The 19,189-nt window shown below is 44.5% G+C and overlaps 2 protein-coding genes across 3 annotated transcripts; one reads left to right on the top strand and one right to left on the bottom strand.

Moving 5' to 3' along the window:
- Positions 1-309: 309 nt before the first annotated feature.
- DCTN5 (dynactin subunit 5) lies at positions 310-7,812 on the bottom strand. Its single transcript, XM_072120099.1, has 6 exons — positions 7,659-7,812; positions 5,780-5,848; positions 2,229-2,347; positions 1,449-1,560; positions 1,202-1,304; positions 310-689 (listed from the first exon to the last, which is right to left on the bottom strand). The coding sequence occupies exons 1-6, from the start codon at positions 7,704-7,706 to the stop codon at positions 592-594; spliced, it is 549 nt and encodes a 182-aa protein (XP_071976200.1). The 5' UTR covers positions 7,707-7,812; the 3' UTR covers positions 310-591.
- Positions 7,692-18,669, top strand: PALB2 (partner and localizer of BRCA2). 2 transcript variants are annotated; one of them, XM_072120098.1, is made up of 14 exons: positions 7,692-7,821; positions 8,262-8,315; positions 9,573-9,632; positions 9,774-9,876; positions 11,074-12,333; positions 12,886-13,880; positions 14,238-14,312; positions 14,568-14,732; positions 14,818-14,903; positions 15,079-15,240; positions 15,408-15,524; positions 15,876-15,963; positions 16,665-16,813; positions 16,893-18,669. In XM_072120098.1, exons 1-14 carry the CDS (start codon positions 7,807-7,809, stop codon positions 17,110-17,112), a joined length of 3,549 nt encoding a protein of 1,182 aa, XP_071976199.1. In that variant the 5' UTR covers positions 7,692-7,806; the 3' UTR covers positions 17,113-18,669. The 2 variants fall into 2 exon arrangements, with proteins under 2 accessions (XP_071976199.1, XP_071976198.1); XM_072120097.1 differs by lacking the exon at positions 7,692-7,821 and having other exon boundaries at positions 7,828-8,315.
- Positions 18,670-19,189: the final 520 nt, after the last annotated feature.

Here is a 19,189-nt window from a genome sequence, read left to right as displayed (position 1 = left end):
TTTCTGAAATACTCAGACCAGCCCTTCTGGCACCAACAACCATGCCACGTTCAAAGGCCTCAAATCACCTTTCTTCCCCATACTGATGCTCGGGAGAACTGCAGGAGATTGTCTTGACCATGTCTACATGCCTAAATGCACTGAGTTGCCGCCATGTGATTGGCTGATTAGAAATTAAGTGTTAACGAGCAGTTGGACAGGTGTAGCTAATAAAGTGGCCGGTGAGTGTATAATAACCATATATAAGAATCTTGTACCTTATAGAGGGCTCCATGGCTTTTCACTGATAAAATATACAGAACAGCAATACAGAAGGCAAGGATTTATTTCACCGGCAAGTGCTCATCTAATGCAACAGAAGGTCAGCGAGGCACAGCAGACCAATGGCTTGTGGGCCTTCCTGTGCTGGACTTTGTGATTGGATCTCCGTTATGATCCACATCAAGCGGAGTGAAGAGGATACAGAAGGGACTTTCAATAAATACATAGTGTTACAGGGGAAGTCCTGGCCAGTGGAATGCAGGAAGGGTTAATATATACATATACAAAAAAAAAATGAAACCAGATCGGAGGGGGGCGGGGGGCTTCAGACTAAATCTGTGTCAGAGGGAGGAACTTTTGGTAGTAACTCTTGGTGACGTCGATCATGAGTTCCTGTGTGCATTCTGGGAGCTCTCCGGAGAACAGTCCTAAAGATGAAAAAGAGGACAAAATTAGACAAGGTCTATACAGGATCAGAAGATAAAAAAGACGGATGAAATAGGGACACATTTGGGCTTATTTACTAAGGGTCCGACTTTTCGGGGATCGCTGGGACAAGTATTTATTAGGGGATTGTGTCGTACACGATGGGGGGTATGTGTGACGGACAATCCAACGGATTCGGACTGAGCGCGGGATTAAAAATTCAATTTGTGTCACATCCAATGCACTTACATGCACCGGGAAGAAGAAGGTGAACTCAGGCGGACCTGAGTGGGGAAGCGACACATGCAGGATATCAGGCGCACGATCTTCTTGGCAGATGTGCATTCCAGTCAGACACTCCAGAACGGGGAACGCGCATGGACGGGTAAGTAAATGTGGCCCATAGTGTTATTATGCGAGGTTAATCAGTGTAATTTACATTGACTAGTACAATGACTACAACCCTCCAAGTCATTTGTAATTTCAGTATGTCTCAACCTCATTATGTACTCACCAGGGCAGCCAGAAAACACGGTGAATGGTGGGACCACCGTCTCTGGGGGCAAAACCGTATTATCCAATATTTTGCAGCAATCCTTCAAGACACATCTCCGGCCCTGTTGAAAAGAAAGTGAAATATCACTATATTATATATAAGGAATATTACAATATCGATGTGACTGCTAGATCCAGGTCCCAATATGGCAAGTATGGTCTAAAACTGAGAATGCCCATTACCTACACACCCCTGTGATACTTACAATGACGCAGTTCTTCCCTATGTGTACATAGGAGCCTATTTGTGCCGCATTCACCACGCAGTCTTCTTCTATAAAGACATGGTCTCCGATATGTAAAGGAAAAAACGCCACCCTGTGGGAGCAATACACACAGCGTCACCTCCGCCATCTTGGATTTTGCAGAGCCACATTTACCATACTGCTCCTAGGAGCGGACATGTGCGGCGCAGTCATGCACTACTATCGCCGTCACGTGCACATCTCTGGCCGGCAGTCTAATTATACGGCCTCGCGTCTTCCCCGCATAAAGATGTCTTTTATACTGCAGACCCAATTTTCTGTACATGTGAATGTGATAATTGCCATTTAGCGAGACGGCGGGATCTTTCAATAACGAGAAGGGAACACAACTCAAAAGATGGACAATTACACACAATGGAAGCGCTAAGAATAACGCGGTGTCTCTGGAAGACGGGGACAGTACACCTAATGGGCGGCAGAGGGGCTATTATACGAACACTTATCCAATTACTGCAGCCAGGTACATCACGTCTTGTACCGCTTCTTCTTTTTTGTATGTAGGGGGCAGTGTGGTAGTAATTTGTGTTGATACAGGACAGATAAACGGTGTTCCAGGACCATGAAAGGAGACAACTCTACTTCCAAGCCGTATGTGTCGCCCCTTACATCTGCTCAGCTTATACAATGTGAGGGGCGACATCAGGCCCCCCAAATGGCATGGTGGGAGTAAAATTCAGAATAAAAAAATAAATAACAAATTATCCCTGCATTATGTCTTACCCTTTGCTGAACTTCTTGAATGGCGGCCTGATCACGCTTCGGCTTTTGATGACGCAGTGTCGCCCCACTCGGACGTTCGCCAGGTCTCCTCTGATAATACAGTCGTTCATCACTATTGTCTGCAGAGGGCAATGGTTAATGGCTACGTGTACAACCGGGGGTCTGCACTCCTCTAATACAACAGATTATACGGTCAACCTGATAAATGGGAGATGGGGATCTCTGCTGAAAGCAGAACCCAGCAGCTCATCTCTGTATAGAAGAAATTCTGCTATCACAACTAAAGGTATTTAGTACATACAGCGGACATGGAGACCCTGCAGGCTCTCCCCCTGTAGTCTAGAGCTGGACACAGACCCCTGATCGGCGTATAATCTTCTTTCTTTCTCCATGCACCCCCTTGGGACTATTGATATAATAAGTGAGATCTCTAACACACATTTCAGTTTTCTGACTAGATCTCTCAAAACCTAAATAATTACCATAGTGTGGAAATCAGGCTCCTTCCCCCTCTGTACAACTAAAAATATAATTCCTAGTAAATTCCTAAACAGACACAGTTTTAAATATAGTCGTCAGTAAGTTTTCAGTCAGTCCACTTCCCCCACTGGCAATATTATTCACAGTTGTCTTTAAAAGGGGATTTCCAGTCACAACCGGGGGTGGCAAACCGGGCATTTGCCCAGGGCCCCCTGTCCTACATTCCCCTGCATGTGGACTTTTGTGGGCAGAGGAAGTATTGCTCTTTTAATACCCCTTGGTTGAATGCCCGGGTGAAGATGCTTATCATGCATCATACATCTATCATCTATCTGTCTACTTATCTATCTCCTATAATTTGTCTATCATCTGTCTATAAATCTATGTAATAATATCATTCATATTTATCTTCTATCATCCATCTACCCAGCATCTGTCTCTCTCCTATATAATTCTCCTACAGGCCCATATTAGAAATTGCCTTACCTACTACTGTGTGTAACTACAAAGTGTTGTTATAGAGCAGGGATAGAGGAGCCTCTTACTGACTGTGACTGTTCATATAATAGTTTTATTTTGGGGCCCCACTTTGTTTAAACCGGCCCTGGTCACAACATATTACAAGATAGGGGCTAACTTGATCAGTAGGGGTCTCAGTGGTGGGACCCCAAAGGTTCACAAGAACGGAGGTCTATTATACTTGAAATGAACATGTGTGCGCTGCCGCTCCATTTACAGTCCATGGAAGCGATGTAGAAAGTCGTGTCATGTCTATGAGATGAAAAGAGCAGCAGGTAGCACGTGAAAGCCACTGCTCTGTTCATTTGAGGTACAATAAAGTTACAACAGACCCCCGTTCTTGTGATCCATTTGGGTCCCAGCAATAAACAAGCATAATCTGTGAGGCCGCCTGACCCGGGAGAGGACTTCTGTGTCCTTTTACCAAGATTTTTTTCTATTTTCAGTAAATTATTGTCCCAGACCAAGTACAAGAAAGTGAGTCTATAGCTAATGTTACAGCGCCCCCCAGGTGAGCAGGTGGTAGAAGGAATTGAAAGAAAAGTAGTTTGTAAAAGTAAAGTTTGTTCCCTTCGGTCTCCTGCAAAATGAACGTATTGTGGGGACATGATACAGGTGCACTCGTATCACCACTCTCATTGAGATCTATGGCAAGCACACGGTGGGGGAGATTTATCAGAAGAGCTTTAGTTGCCCATGGAAACCAATCAGAGCTCAGGTTTAATCTTATAAATGAAAGCTGAACCCTGATTGGTTGCCAGTGTTTCTGTGACCGAGCCACCTGACAATGTGGTTGTGGGGTCTGCATGAGGCCTTGGCTTGTTCTGTCCTCCAGGACAATACATTTTAGTTTTCTTTTTGCTTCTCCATATTCAGAGTGTCACAACATTTTTATTAAAGGGATTATCCAGGATCAGAAAACCAAAGCTGCTTTCAAGCCAAAGGGGGAGTTCTTGTCTTTTATACTACAAGATCCTGAGATTATGGGATTATTTTGCGGCGAATATAAGATAACATTTTGGTTATTTATTCTTACATCATTCTCACAGTACACAAGGCTCTGTTCACACCTCTGATACGGATCATGTCGCACAGCGCATGGCGTCTTCATGACAGTGGATGGACCTCACTTCGCAGGTTAAAAATCATGACTTTTTTTTTTTTTCCAAAAACAGCGCCGCACCTGACAATGGTTGGTTCTGGTATTGCAGCTCAGCTGTATAGAAGTGAATGGATATTAGTTACATTACCACACACTACCCGTGGTCAGGGGAGGAGCCGATTTTGGGGAAAAAAAAAAAAAAAAAGTAGTCATGTTTTAACAACCCCAAATTAATGAGGCTACAATTGCTATTAATACTGGCATCAAAATTATTAAAAGGGTTGTGCCAAGTTAGAGCGGATTCACATTGGCGGTGAAGCCATTTTGTCTAGATCCTCTTCCCGGCTTTAGTGATTTGTCCCTGATGCCTTACTGATCCAATGGGCTTTTGCACACATCAGTTTTTTGTTCAGTTTTTTTTTTTTTTTGGTCACTGACAACATTGGATCAGTGGGTAAAAAAACTAAAATGTGAAAAAGCCCATTAATAAGAATGGTTCAGCGGAAACATTCGTGTGCAAGGAGGCTTAAAGGAAATCTACCACCAGGATGAAGGATTGTAAACAAAACACACTTACATGCTGGTGTGTTCCCCCTCTGGCAAGATCTCTGCTTCTTTTAGCTGCTTATGCTCTGGTTTTTACAATAAAAAGATTTTATAATTTTGCAAATTAGCCTGAGGGGTTTTAATGCAACCTGGACCCCCCCCCCCCCCCCCAATGCTCATTTGCATATTTTTTTAAAGCCTTTTATTCTTAACAACAAGGGCATAAGAATCTAAAAGAAGCACAGATCCTGCCAGAGGGGGCGCACACCAGCGAGTAAGTCTGCACGGTTTACAATCCTTCATCCTGGTAGTAGATGTCCTTTAAGGAGAACTGAGCTGGACGGCCACTCAAACATACCACTCCATCAACTAGAGGGATCAGTCCTGCCTTCCCCAAAAACTTGTGATTGGTGGGGGTCACACAAATTCATGGTGCAAGGAAGAAAGGGGGTTAAGAGGGTTTTTTGAGGAAACCTACCATCAGTGCTACACTAATTGAGGTATTCCTGATGGTAGATACCTTTCTTTTTACTAATCTCTACACTGCCTTTACCTAAAGTTTTAACCAAAACTAACTAAAAACTTTATTGTTTATGCTAATGAACCTCTAAAGTTACTAGGGTCAAGCGCCGGGGGCTAAGGCTACTCCACGCTCCTGTAGTCTCACCTCTTGGCGTGGCCCCGCAGAAGAGCGCTGTGGGGCTGCTACAGGAGCGTGGTGCAGCCCTAGCCCCCGGCCAGGATACTCCACACTCTGAAGTATAAACAATACATTTTTTTTTTGCTAAAAGTTTAGGTAAAAACTTAAATTTTAGGTAGTGGACAGAAGGGAATCTACCATCAGGAATAGTGGTGTATTCCTGCTGTTAGGTTTCCTTTCAGTAGATTTCTATACACCACTTACCTTGCCATTGAGGACAATATTCTGGCTCCCGCACAGTACAGACTGCCGGCTCACTTTATTACCTGAGGCCTGGGGACAGAACACACAAGAATCACCATGAATGCCAAAGTGATCATAGTGAACATATCCAAAATACAGGAGCGTTGCCTGGTAGTAGGTGCCATGCGGGTGTGAGCTGTGCCCTGCGTATGATAACAACTACAGCCTCTCCATAATACAGGTATGTGTGGGATCGTAATGCACCACAATAGACTGCTAATTATATACTGGACACTGAGTGTCTGGGGGGATATAACAAAGAGCCATAGGAAAACGGTGACACAGGAGAGGGGTCTCTAATTCATCATGTCCTTATAGATTTTAATAGTGACCTGGGCATTACTGCAGCCTGTGACCAATGGTGAGACTGACCCCAGAACCTGCAATCATAAGACCTACATGAACATCAGCGGATCCCTTGGCAGTGCTATCCCTTTAAGCAGGGTTTACGTGTTAAGGACAAGTTGCAGTCAGCACAGCTGCCACCATGTATGATGTAGAATATAATGGGATAGAATAGTGTGGATCTGACCCCCAAAACATCCACTCATCAGCTGGCTATAAGTGCTACAGTCTTTTCACTATAAAGTAAAGGGAACCTGTCAGCAGTTCTCACCAGATAAAGCTGTAACCAGTGTTAGGTATTGTCCCTAGAAAGATGTGTAATCAGACCTTTTCATATCTGGTTAGTAGCTGCAGGACTGTGATATATGGATTTAGATTCCAGGCTTGTACAGAGGGCGTGCACTCACACTGCTGTGTTCTCTGCGGCCACTGTTAGGTGTTGTCCATGGAGAGATGTGTAATCAGACCTGTAGCTGCAGGACTGTGATCACTACTTTTTTATTAGATTTCTTTACGGAACACAGCACAGCCCCTCCTCTCTGCTCTGAGTAACAGCAGTAATTGGCTTCTGATTAGATATTACAACTGATGGGGGGGGGGGGCAGTATAAATGCAGATAGTATGTGAGGAGATTCCTCCAGAGCTCCATTTCAGGCAATTATCCTGGAATATAAATCCATATTTCACAGTTCTGCTGCTACTAACCACACACAAAGGTCTGATTACTAGAGGTGAGTAGACCTGATGTTCAGCCACGAGACACAGGCCAGAAAATGATGCACCAACCAACTAGCTTTAATTGGCCAGGGGTGTACAGGTCGTGTGGCCAAACGCAAACATTGGTTCCGCTAATGTCTAATGATTACACATGTCTCCAGGGCAATACCTAACACAGAGCACAGCAGTGTGAGGATGCTACCTCCAGAACAATCCTGGAATATTAATCCAGATTTCACAGTCCTGCTGCTACTAACAGCAGACACACAATAGTATGTGACACATCTCTCCAGGGACCATACCTAATGTTAGTAGACTCCTTTTAGGTACAGCGCCATGCACATAATGGTGGCTATTCCTGGTACTGTAGTACAATAACATTCATTCAAATGGAAATAATCTGTAACATGGTCACGGGTCCTGATCAGTGTGAGTGATGGGTGTGAGACCCCACCCATGTCATGTCAAGGACCCTGCGCCATCAATATCACAGTCCTGACAATCCCAATCTGCAGTGTGTGAATGCTGCTCTAATCACTCTGCGTCTCTCCTGGCGTTAGCCTGTGGTCACACACTGCAGTGGAAATCTGCTTTTTGATGATTTTGTGCAGCTTTTCCATAAGAACGCAGCACTGCATCATGTGAACACAGCCCAAAGCCGGCTCCACCCCATGCACAGAGCCTACAGGGGTGGATACACATTCCGCAGACAGATGATGTAGGTGCGTTAGTGGAAGCCGCACACATAACGCATCGCATTCCCCTCCATCACACTCACAGTCTCTATATACTCCGACTTGTTATACAGCAGCTCGCTCAGCTCCATCGCTGCACCGGCGTGACGTCACTTCCGCCCTCTTCGGTGTCACGTGAGGCGGTCATGTGACCCGTCCCCAGGCGGAGGAGGAGGCGGACACCGGGCGGGGATGACGGCCTCGTGTGTACGTACATAGGAGCGGAATACGGAGGTTTAGGACGTGTTTCTATACGGGACCTGGGTCTTTGCTCCGTATTGTGACTAAGTATCATGAGGAGTAAAGTTGTGGAAAGAACCTTAAAGGGGAGGTTTTGGTTGGGGAAACTTTTGCCTAAGTTTGGAGATGTCTAAGTTTTAGTCAAAAATGTATAGAACTTTAGCCAATGGGATGTTGTGTTTAGTTGTCAGGTGACCTTGGCGCATAAATGTGCGTTACCAGGTCACGTGACCTAAGCCCCTGTTCACACTTGATCACAAAGTCACCAGCAAAATCACAGACGCCATAAAGACCACCGAGCGGACTGTGGTGGCCTCCAAGATTGTCCTGTATCCACACAGAAACGTGTAACTCCTGACGCAGACTTCTTCATGGTCCTGACATCTCTCCTCGTCTTATTCTTCCAGCCAGACATGGACGCCGTGACGGAGAAGTCTCTCTCTGTGGAAGAAAAGTTGAAGGTGCCGTATGTGTATAATATGTGCGACTACTCTTGGGTTGTGTTCACACAGAGAAGATTTGTCACACATGTGTTTTCAGCTGTTCCAGGGAATCTACTACTACTAATATTTTTAACTACTTTTTAATGTATGCTAATGAGAAGGGGGGCATTATTAGAGTCCCTCTGTGCTGCAGCTTCACAGACCATACACTGCCTCACCTCCTCCCTGCTCCCTCTGCCTTATGTCATCTTACAGCAGCAGAGGAGGTTTCAGCACACAGTGGGAGGAGAACACTGTGACAGTATGTAAAGCTACAGCACAGAGGGGCTATGGTAACGCCCTACTGGCTCATTAGCATAATTTTAAAAGGAAGGAGGTCCTGTAGATTGTGGAAAGATGGAAGTGCTACTCCTGATCCTGGGGTTGCTGGGGGTCGAACCCCCATCCATGTTAAATATCATATGTATAAGCTGATTCGCTATGGGACATTGGGGTCAAAGTGGTACTAGGATCTGCAGCACGGTGATCACTAAGGGTCAGTGATTTTAGTAACGGTGACAGATGACGATGCGGGGAGTGTGGTCCTCACACGGACATGTTCCCCAGACTACATACAACTGGTATGATGCAATATAGTGGTTTTATCTGCCCCATTAGAGTGAGCCTGTCTGGCATGGGGGTCCCAAAACTACCTACTTGTGGGGGTACCGAAAAATCCTACTTGTGTTAGTGACTTGAGTCTGCTGGGACCCCCATCTGGTCAGCACTGCACATAGTAAAACCGTAGTCCATATATCTTGCCTCCCTGCGCATGTACCAGTTGTTCACGCCATTGTTCACGGATTGTAAACCAAGCGCACTGACATACAGGTATGCACCCCCTCTGGCAGGGTCCGCTCTGCTTTTAAAAATTATGCAGATGAGCCTGAGGGGCTCCAGGCTCCATTGACATCTATGGTTCATTTGCATACATTCTAAAACATTTTTGTTTTTGTAAAAACAAGGACCTAAGAAGCTAAAAAAGAGCAAATCCTGCCAGAGGGGGCACACATCAATATGTCAGTGTGCTTGGTTTACAATCTTTTATCCTGGTGGTAGATTTGTTTTATTGGTTATAATACACTATAATGAAAGTAGTGGCACTGATATATTGAGGCCATGGCATAGCAGTGCCAGCTGCAGACCTGCGTGCGACACCTGTAGTTATAATGAATGGTGTCATGACTATTTCTGCCCCAGGATCTTTAAGTAAAGGATATGTTTATTCTTTTCCAGCTGAAGGAAAGACTCGCCTTACTGAAGAAAGAATACAAGAAGACGGTTCACCGCTTACAGGTCAGCGCTCATACGGATGAACGGCCGGTGATGGCGATGAATTGCACACAAACAACCATAGGGACACCAACTTGTTGAGGTGACCTCTGACCTTCAGCCTATGTTTTTTACTTTCATTGTTTTGTCTTCATCTCCATATAGAGATCCCAGAGAGCTGAGAGGGTGAAAATACACGTCAAGAAAACCATAGAGGAGCAGAACCGGCTGTTAAGCCAGGAACAAGATAGCGTGTCCATATTAACAGGTAGGTCCAGTGCCAGAGGAGACCCCCTATACATAATAGATGGGGATCCAGACCAGACTAAATTGGTGGGCTTGGCTCATATGCATCTAATGTATGTGGGCAGATTTACTCACTTACCTTTAATGGTACATTGCAACAAACCTTTAAAGGAAATCTACCATCATTATAAACCAGGGACATTACTCATAGATCCAGGCACCGTGACTGTGGTATCTTCTTATAGGTGTTCTCCATGGCCTTCTTCCTTCTAAAATCAACTTTTAAAAATATGCTTATGAGCCAGAAGGGCTCTGGTGCAGATTACCAGAGCTCCTCCATGCTGCAGTGACGCAGGATGTTACACTGTGCAATAGAATTTTTCCTCTCCTACTATGTGAGATTACTTCAGGCAAAGGGTAGTGCCCAGGGTGGAGGAGACACTGTAACAGCCTGTGAAGCTTCAGTATGGAGGGTCACTTATTCCCCCCCCCCCCCCCTTCTGGCTCATTAGTATAATTTTAAAAGTTGATTTTAGAAGCAAGGAGGCCATGGATAACAAATATAAGAAGATTACCACAGTCACAGTGCCTGGATCCACGAGTAATATTCCGTGGTATATCATGATGGATTGTGATTGTAGATTGTAGGAGTACATAAGGTTTCCAGCCACTAAAATGAATTTATGACTTGAAATGCTGAGACATTATGTCACAATTTTTAGTTCATGGCACAATTTGCATAAAAATTTAAAGGACATCTACCACTAGGATGAAGGATTGTAAGGCAAGCACACTGACATGCTGTTGGGTGACCCCTCTGACAGGATCTGCTCTTCTTTTTTTTTTAGCTTCTTATTTCCTGGTTTTTACAACAAAATATTTAAATTTTTCTTATTTTAAAGCTCCACAGGTTTTAATGGAGCCTGGAGCCCCCCAGGCTCATTTACATAATTTTAAAGCTGTTTCTTATTGAAAAAAGGGCTTAAGAAGTTTAAAGAAGAGCAGATCCTGCCAGAGGGGGTGCACACCAGTATGTCAGTGTACTGGGTTTACAATCCTTCATCCTGGTGGTAGATTTCCTCTAAGACATTTTGTGCCCTGTTCGCAACTTTCGAAAAATCTCCCCACAATTTATTAGAGCATTGGATAACATTTCATTATTTGTGAGTACCACACACTTAAATGATCATAAACAGACAAGATCAATTGTTTTTTCTAGGTCCTCTAATTCACATCCATAATGTTTCTGGAAAAACTGTGGAGTCTACGCAGTGTGTCATCACACCGTCGGCAGACAAGGAGAGGAAGCTGTCCGTCAGCTTTAACTTGGATCCCGAAATCCTCCACGGAGAGAAGAAGTCACCCTCATATTCTGGAAATGAGAGCAGTGGCCAGGAGCCCAGCGGTACCAGCACAACAGAGGCTGGTGGACAATCTAACCCAAACCAGTGCAGGAGGAGCCGGCTAAGACTGAGCAGGAGGAGAACCTGCTCGAACCCAATGTCACCAAGTGTTCTGGACCGTAGTACTGTGACTATACTAGAGGCTGGGGGTACACACGGCTCAGTGCCAGATAGTAAGTGCCTTATAGAAGATGGAACCCTAAAGATAAATGAGACCCTCTTCACTACAAGATACGTCCAAGGGTCTCCTGAATGTAAGAATGACCTCAGTGTGGAGGCTCCTGCATCACCGGTGTTTAAGAAGTGCCTTGAGGAGGAGGTTTCCACTGCTGCCGGGCTTTCTTCAGAGAATAACGACAATGTAGACCCTGAGGAGAAGAATATACTGGATACTGGACAATCTAAGGCTGTAACCACAGATGGTTCTCCAGATAACACCCTGCAAATATGTACAGAACCAGCACTTAGCAATACAAACCATGTACATCACCAGTCACCCACATTTCTTAGGGTGACGCCTCAGGATACCACACTGGATGCCATCTGCGATATCAGTCCCGTACCTCAGGTTACCGAAACCTCATCAACTCCGCCACCCTGCTCCGAGAACCAGTCCATGGCGACAGATCAGCGTCATGGAGAGTCCTCAGGGAAGGAGGAAGAGCGGAGTCCACTTGAGTCTTGCACATTGGTGGAAGGACTTTTATTCCCGGTGGAATATTATGTTCGGACAACCCGCCGCATGACCAGCTGCCAGAGAAAGGTGGACCTGGAGGCGGTAATCCATAGCCACCTGGGCACAGCCAGGAAGGGGGCGAGAGGTAGACCACGTAGGGCCAGCACCTCCTCAACTCCGTCACTGCAGGTCAGGGACACTCCTGTAAGCACCCCCAGACTCGGCACCACAAAGTCCAGAAGAGGGCGAGGTAGGAAGTCATGTCCTGCAGCAGTGTCTTCTGGTCTTCAGGACATATCCAAACAACTTATGTTTGGTTCTGAGAGCAGTCCGGTGGAGACCTGTCCAGAAGACCTAAGAGTGAAAGAAGAAGGCTTAAAGACAGGCGCAAATGAACCAAGTAGGTAAAAATGGTAGTGGTTGTCGTGTAAGGGTGTAGGAATGTAGTGCAACATGGTCTACACAAAAACTGCATCCAATACATGTACTGAGTTACATCCTGTATTATACCCCAGAGCTGCACTCACTATTCTGCTGCTGGTGCAGTCACTGTGTACATACATGACATTACTTATCCTGTACTGATCCTGAGTTACATCCTGTATTATACCCCAGAGCTGCACTCACTATTCTGCTGCTGGTGCAGTCACTGTGTACATACATGACATTACTTATCCTGTACTGATCCTGAGTTACATCCTGTATTATACCCCAGAGCTGCACTCACTATTCTGCTGGAGAAGTCACTGTGTACATACATGACATTACTTATCCTGTACTGATCCCGAGTTACATCCTGTATTATACTCCAGAGCTGCACTCACTATTCTGCTGCTGGTGCAGTCACTGTGTACATACATGACGTTACTTATCCTGTACTGATCCTGAGTTACATCCTGTATTATACTCCAGAGCTGCACTCACTATTCTTCTTTCTTTCCTTTTTCTAAAGGCTCACCCTTCCATCTTTTTAACAGCCGGATCAGTGGGCACCATCTCCTGCGCCATTTAGAAATCACAGACTTTCATTTGCCGGATGAAGACTTTGGAGTCCTTAAACTTGAAAAACTGAGATCAACAAGTCCCTTTGAGAGTTTTGTTCCAGAGAAAGAGAAGACTAGGAACAGACAGGCCTCACCAACTCCGGCCACTGATAACTTGGCTCTGCTACATGCAGCTGCGGAGCCCTGTGCTGATGGATCACAGAGGAAATCAAAATTATTGGTGCCCATTAATGACCGTCCATATGATGCTCCGCTTCAGTCCACGTTGCGTGACAATGTACCAGTATCCCAACATGATGTAATGCCTTTCGTTACAATGGAGACACCAGACGTGTTTCATCTCAAACCCTCAAAAGACAATGAGGAGACCTCTGCACCTGGTTCCCCAGTAATTCACTCCCTGGAGTCTTGTGATACCCCTAAAGGCTGTGCAAATTTGGACCGCGCTTGCTTTAAAACGGAGGTATCCAAACCAGTCTCACGAGCCCCCCATGAATTCCCAGATCCGGAGCAAATTACACCTGTGCCTATGGAGTCACTAAGAGAAGCGAATGAGGAGTCTGTGAGACAAATGGACTCCCATGTAGAGACCGACCCACCGCCCGATCTCTCATCCCCCACAGAAGACGTGACTTGTAGTGTCCTCCTGTCCTCCTCGCTGTGTTCTGTCCCTCTAGATCCTCATACAGAGGGCGTAATCACAGGGTGCACCCCCGGCTTCCCAATGCTGGGCTCAACACCCGCCATCTTCTCGTCTCCTGCTCCTTGTAGGGAGCCGACGTCCACAAGAGAAATCCTTCCAGAGGAGGGACAGCCACATGATGAAGTGGTGGCACCGGGGGACGTGGATACTTATCAGTGTAGTGAGTTACTAATAGCACCGTCCGGTGACGCCACTCAGAAGTGTCTGGAGGAGGAACCTTGTAGTCACCAGGAACAGGAGGTAAGCTTGGCTGTCCCAATAGTTGTGGATTTTTCCTTTCTCGGTGCTGAATCCTCACAGTTTTGTGCAGTGAATTATATGTGGATTTATATCAGATTTACAGACCAATAATAATAGAAATTCTTTATTTATGTAGCGCCTACAGATTACGCAGCGCTGCACAAAGCATGACAAATTAGTCTTTGCCTATGGATCGGATGCAGACTCCTAACTTGTCATAAGCCAAACCATAGACTCATGTCTGTGCTTCTGGTCCCCCAGTCTTTGTTTTAGTCATTTCTTTGTATTTTGTAATATTTGTTGTTTTGGTTTTCTGATGTTTCCATCAGTTTTTATAACACAGTTTATTCCCTCCAGGCGATTGCGCGCAGATCTGACCAGAGTAACAAGGAGCTGGGAGCTGATCGGCTACGTCTTGTCTCTGAAATTAGGGTCAGTGCTTGTCCAGACTTTCAGCATCATTTTGCTGTCTAATAGCATATTATATTATATCTATACTGTTACTATACTATAAGGTTCTCCCAACACGATCTGTGATGCAGAGACATGGAGTCGTTCTGCAGCAACGTCTACCCCGTGGTCTACGCAAAAATCAAACACTATCAACAGTATAAGATACCAACTTTATGATGTACCTCCCAGTATTTGTCTGTCTCTCTATTATCCATGTCATTGCTATCTTTGCAGGACGCCTGTGGTGGAGGTTGCCCTGTAGATCTCTCCTCCGTCTGGTGGGAATTCTCCGGCTCCACACATCTCTGTATTGTATCGGCCAGTGAATATTCAGTCCGTCTGTGGAAACCCCAAAAAGAATGTGAATGGAAGTGTGTTCACACATGGAATTTTACAGAGGTAAGTAGGTGAATAGTTATCTGTATGCGGCGCCGGACCACACAGTGTGTATACTGACCTGTGATACTCTGTGTATGGATTGTAGATGCCAGTTATCCAAATTCTTCCATTATTCCAAGAGGAGAACATGATGTGCGTTGCTCTGGGAAATCTAGAAATCATGGAGATCTGGTAAGGAGAAAAGCTTATCAGGAGCAACTTCCAATAAGCATGAAACCGGGATTTAGAGATTGATAAGGGGCAATGGTGGCTCTAAGAGCCCTTGTATATCTGCAGTGTCCATGTATGAGATCGTTGGATGTTGCTACATTAAATACATGTTTGTTACCTCTTATATGTTTTGCAGGGTTCTGTACTCGCATCCGGAGCTGAATATCTGGGAAAGGCAGCTAGTCAAACGTGGGCACACCAAGACTGCCCAGGGTCTATCCCGGCACCGCGTGGTCAGCAGCAGCGGAGGAGGGGGCAGTCATGTGGTGGAGCTCTGGCAGCTGGCGGAAAATGGAAGGTAAATAGATAACTTATGTATTCATAAGCCTGGAAGTTAATACTTGAAAAAATTTATTTAATCTAGAACATAGAAAATTGATTCTTGTGGATTATGGGAAGAATACAGAGAAATGTCACTATGTTAAATTGTAGAAAGTAGACAGTAATGTCTATCTTTTTTTGCAGTGTGTCTGGTTCACATACTCTGGTGGCCCCTAAAGACAGCGTTGTGGCCTTCTCGGAGGTGGACGGTGAGAGGGACGCTCTGGTGGGATCTACTGTGGATAACAATCTAGTTCTATGGTAAGAATCTGTTCTCCACTTATCTTGATTGGTGGGGATCCCAGCAGTCGCACCCTCACCATGCAGCTTATACAGTGGATAGGGAATAATTTACTAATTTATTACAACTATAATCTGGTTTGTGATGAACTTGCAGATTATCTGTTATGTATCTGATGTATAAGGTCCCTTACACACGAGCGAGTGTAATACATAGAACTCGCATCATACCCGTAGCGTGTCCAGGGGGCCACTCCAGTATCCGGCCATTATGAGTTGCACGTATCACACTCGCTTGTGTGTAAGGGGCCTAATTCTAGCACTTTCTATGTCATGTGTGTTTATAGTGATGACTATTATCATATGATGCAGGAATTCGGTGACCGGACATCTCTTGGGAACGTTCTACATCGGAAACCTCTGTTCTGACCTCACATGTATAAGCGCAACGTCTGACGCGGTGAGATGTTTATTTGCTTTCAGATGTTGTTTTTTTACCCCATCTTTTATATACATTTACCATTATACACAGAGTAGGGATAAATGTATTATTGGGGGAACAAAGTTTTTTTTTTTCCCAGAACCTTGAAGATGGGACTTTTGGAATCAACTTTCCCGTAAGACACCTTTGAAATCCCATAGAAATCAAGAGAGATCAGTATAGGATGGAGGATCCCAGAAGTAATATAGGACACTTTAGGGAGAATCCCCCAATCTGGTGATCACTGGGGTCCCATAGATTAAGATCCCACACCACGTGGAAAGGGAAAAAATGTGTATAATAAGAAAAAAAAAAACCCTTTAAATGATATTCTGCTGCGGTCATAGTAACCCAAAATTTTTTCCAAAGCCAGTAATGCTGCCTAAACCAAACCTTATTGCTTCTGTATTGGCAAATAGCGCCATCTACAGGCTAATACACAGTATAACATGGCAAATTGCAGCTACCATGTGCATTGCACTAGTCCAATGTTCTCCAACGTTATAATAATTATCATCTTTATTTATATAGCGCCATCAAATTCCGTAGCGCTGTACAAATCATTCTTGTTAAGGCATGCTGAGAGTTGTTTTTTTTTTTTTTGCAACACCTAGGAAGCCATATATTGTTTTTTAACCTTTTGATGTATGTTGAATGCCTATTCTTCTCTCCCATGCCAGGGCTTGTTGTTTTTAGTCGTCGGCAGCTTATTCAGCAAATCCTGTGAGATCACTGGTGCCCCTGTCTTCACACTGATCGCCACTAATCCCCAGGGGGGAGCAAGCACCTATATAATGGCCTATACACTGCCGGATGGAGTCAGCAGCAGGTTATACGGCTTCTTCTCTGTATCTATGTGTACAGCTGACGCTTCCAGTGAGTAACTTGTTCTGTTTCTCTGGATCTAGATACCTGGAAGGTGATGTGAAGAAACAGAGAGCAGCGGCTGTGTTGACTTGCGGAAGCATTGCACTCTGGGATTTATCCAGAAGCTATTGTTCTGCTGTACTCCCTCCAGACTCGGAGACACCCTGGTGCCTGGTACGATGGAGTGACAGGCCTTCTTGTATACTTGCCGGAAGAAAAGATGGAACCATCTGTGTTTTTGAATATGTAGACTGTGGGTAACACGGATGCCAGAGATTTCTGTTGCTAGATCTGAGCAACCTGTCGCTCTTGTAGCGAGAATCTCCTAAACTACAAGACTACAACTCCCAGCATGCCCTGACAGCCCACTGCCCCCCTATGGCAGTGTATACCAACTTGTAATCTTCCCACATCTGCAAAACTACTTCCTCTGAAGTGCCTTGGGGAACGTCTGATCCTTCTATTAATCACTTAGTTGTGTTCAATACTCTTGTTACATATTTACGAGCCATTTAAAATTGTTCCTCGTTCAGGATTGTTTAAGAGGGCGAGACTGGTATTGATTGTGGTATGTGACTGGCATACAGAACGGCTGCCCCTCCCCCTGCTCTGTGCCCGCAATGGTCTAATGTATAAGGCAAAGTGCTGGAGCGATGAACATCATTAAAGAGACCCAAGAAGACATCTGCGAAGGGGGGGGCACCTGTGTGGTATATAGCGTGGCAGTGAGACCACCACACAATCTGCAAGTGCTATGGGTGCAATCCTAAGGAAATCCATATATCGATACACATGCAGATTCTGTGATTGTTTCATGATCTCCAGATGTAGAATGGAAGTATATGCCACGTGTATTACAGATATACCAGAATATATCAGGTATATCAGGAGTTTGCTTGAATAGTGTTATTATTATTATTATAGTGATTACTTGTTGGATCAATTCACTGACTATTTATGTGCTGCAGGAACGTTCTTCACTGTATCACAGCAGAGATTTGGATCTGACAGTGGTCTTGTACTGAGGACCTTAAAATAATACAATGAAACTGCCTAATGCGTCTTTCGCCACAAGATCCAAACTTTTATTGGAAAGCGATTGAGCAGACCCCCTCCATTTATAGCAATGGTTGGGAACTTGTAATTCCGTTTTTCTCCGGCAGGCTTTATACTTTTCCTGGGAGATTTAGCCTTTCCTTAGAAAAGGAGATAACAAACTAATTAGTGAGTTCTAACTACTGGGACACTGACACTGAAAACAAGTTCTTTAATTGATGGAGTGGCAGGTTAAGCATACATCCTCCTGCTCCATTCATTGTCTATATGTGTGAAGGAAACAGCTGAGCTTGGCTATTTCTGGATGGACGGAAGGATGTATATACTTCACGGGCCTAATCCATAGTGTGGATCAGGATCCCTGTTCTTATGAACAAGTAGAGTGAAAGTAGTTGGACTCCATCATTTACATTGTTATCCCCTATTCTGCATAGGAGATAACAAACTTAGTCCAACCCCTTCTAGGGCGAGATCACGTGGCTTCCCATTGTTTTTAAATGGGAGACTGCAATTTCTGATTTCCGGATACGTGTGAACTCGTCCCATATGTCGGACCTGTGGTTTCGATCCAGACTACTGGTAAAGCAATATTTTAATATAACAAACCACTAATGTTTATAGCACTGATCCACTACAGAAACAAAACGCTTGTACAGTAATATATATTTTTAATAGAAAAAAAAAAGTTCATATATATTTTGGTGTAAAAAGTTGCATTCAAAGTTATTTCTACATTTCTTTTACAATAAAATGAAGGATATGTGAAGTGCATTTGTCTGTTTCGGACTTATGTTGATTGTGGAGGCAAACAGGATGTTTCCTGTAAGTACTCACTTCACTTTATTGATGCACTTACCTGTTTTACTTTTCTTGAATAACTCACAAAACGAGTGCACAATGTGCAACAAATGTTGATTTTTATCTGTTTGATAACTTTTGTTTCAGTGACTTGCACATGGACATGTTCCTTTCTATAGGCTCATACACACTGCGTATGTTTGTGGACAGTGGTCATTGCACATGTGAGGGGCTTAGACTACCAAATCAGACTGCACAGGGTTTCCTGTGCCCATATTCTACAAGTGAGAGACGCCGCAACAAACCCATACCGTGACACAAGATAATGAATCGGCTGTTCATTCTCAGGATGAAATCTGCAGCAAGAAGTATTGATGAGTATATACTATGAAACGGCTGTTTTGTACAGTAGCAGTAACTGAGAATTTAAAGGGGTTTGTCCATGAAAGAAAATTCTCAAATTTTAATCCCCTTGGGATATTTA

This window comes from Engystomops pustulosus, chromosome 8 (assembly GCF_040894005.1).
Source record: "Engystomops pustulosus chromosome 8, aEngPut4.maternal, whole genome shotgun sequence".
Classification (NCBI taxonomy): Eukaryota; Metazoa; Chordata; class Amphibia; order Anura; family Leptodactylidae; genus Engystomops; species Engystomops pustulosus.
Note: the sequence above shows the minus strand (reverse complement) of the source record. Positions and strands in the feature narration are given on the sequence as shown.

What these genes read in the sequence shown, in the direction of transcription:
- PALB2 (XM_072120097.1), top strand. Translation starts at nt 8,226, where the DNA reads ATGGTCCTGACATCTCTCCTCGTCTTATTCTTCCAGCCAGACATGGAC. An exon ending in CTGTGGAAGAAAAGTTGAAG is followed by an intron (nt 8,316 to 9,572) that starts GTGCCGTATGTG and finishes ATTCTTTTCCAG; the next exon opens with CTGAAGGAAAGACTCGCCTT. An exon ending in GACAGGCGCAAATGAACCAA is followed by an intron (nt 12,334 to 12,885) that starts GTAGGTAAAAAT and finishes CTTTTTCTAAAG; the next exon opens with GCTCACCCTTCCATCTTTTT.
- DCTN5 (XM_072120099.1), bottom strand. Translation starts at nt 7,706, where the DNA reads ATGGAGCTGAGCGAGCTGCTGTATAACAAGTCGGAGTATATAGAGACT. An exon ending in TTCAAGAAGTTCAGCAAAGG is followed by an intron (nt 1,561 to 2,228) that starts GTAAGACATAAT and finishes TTGCTCCCACAG; the next exon opens with GGTGGCGTTTTTTCCTTTAC. An exon ending in CGTGTTTTCTGGCTGCCCTG is followed by an intron (nt 690 to 1,201) that starts GTGAGTACATAA and finishes TTTCATCTTTAG; the next exon opens with GACTGTTCTCCGGAGAGCTC.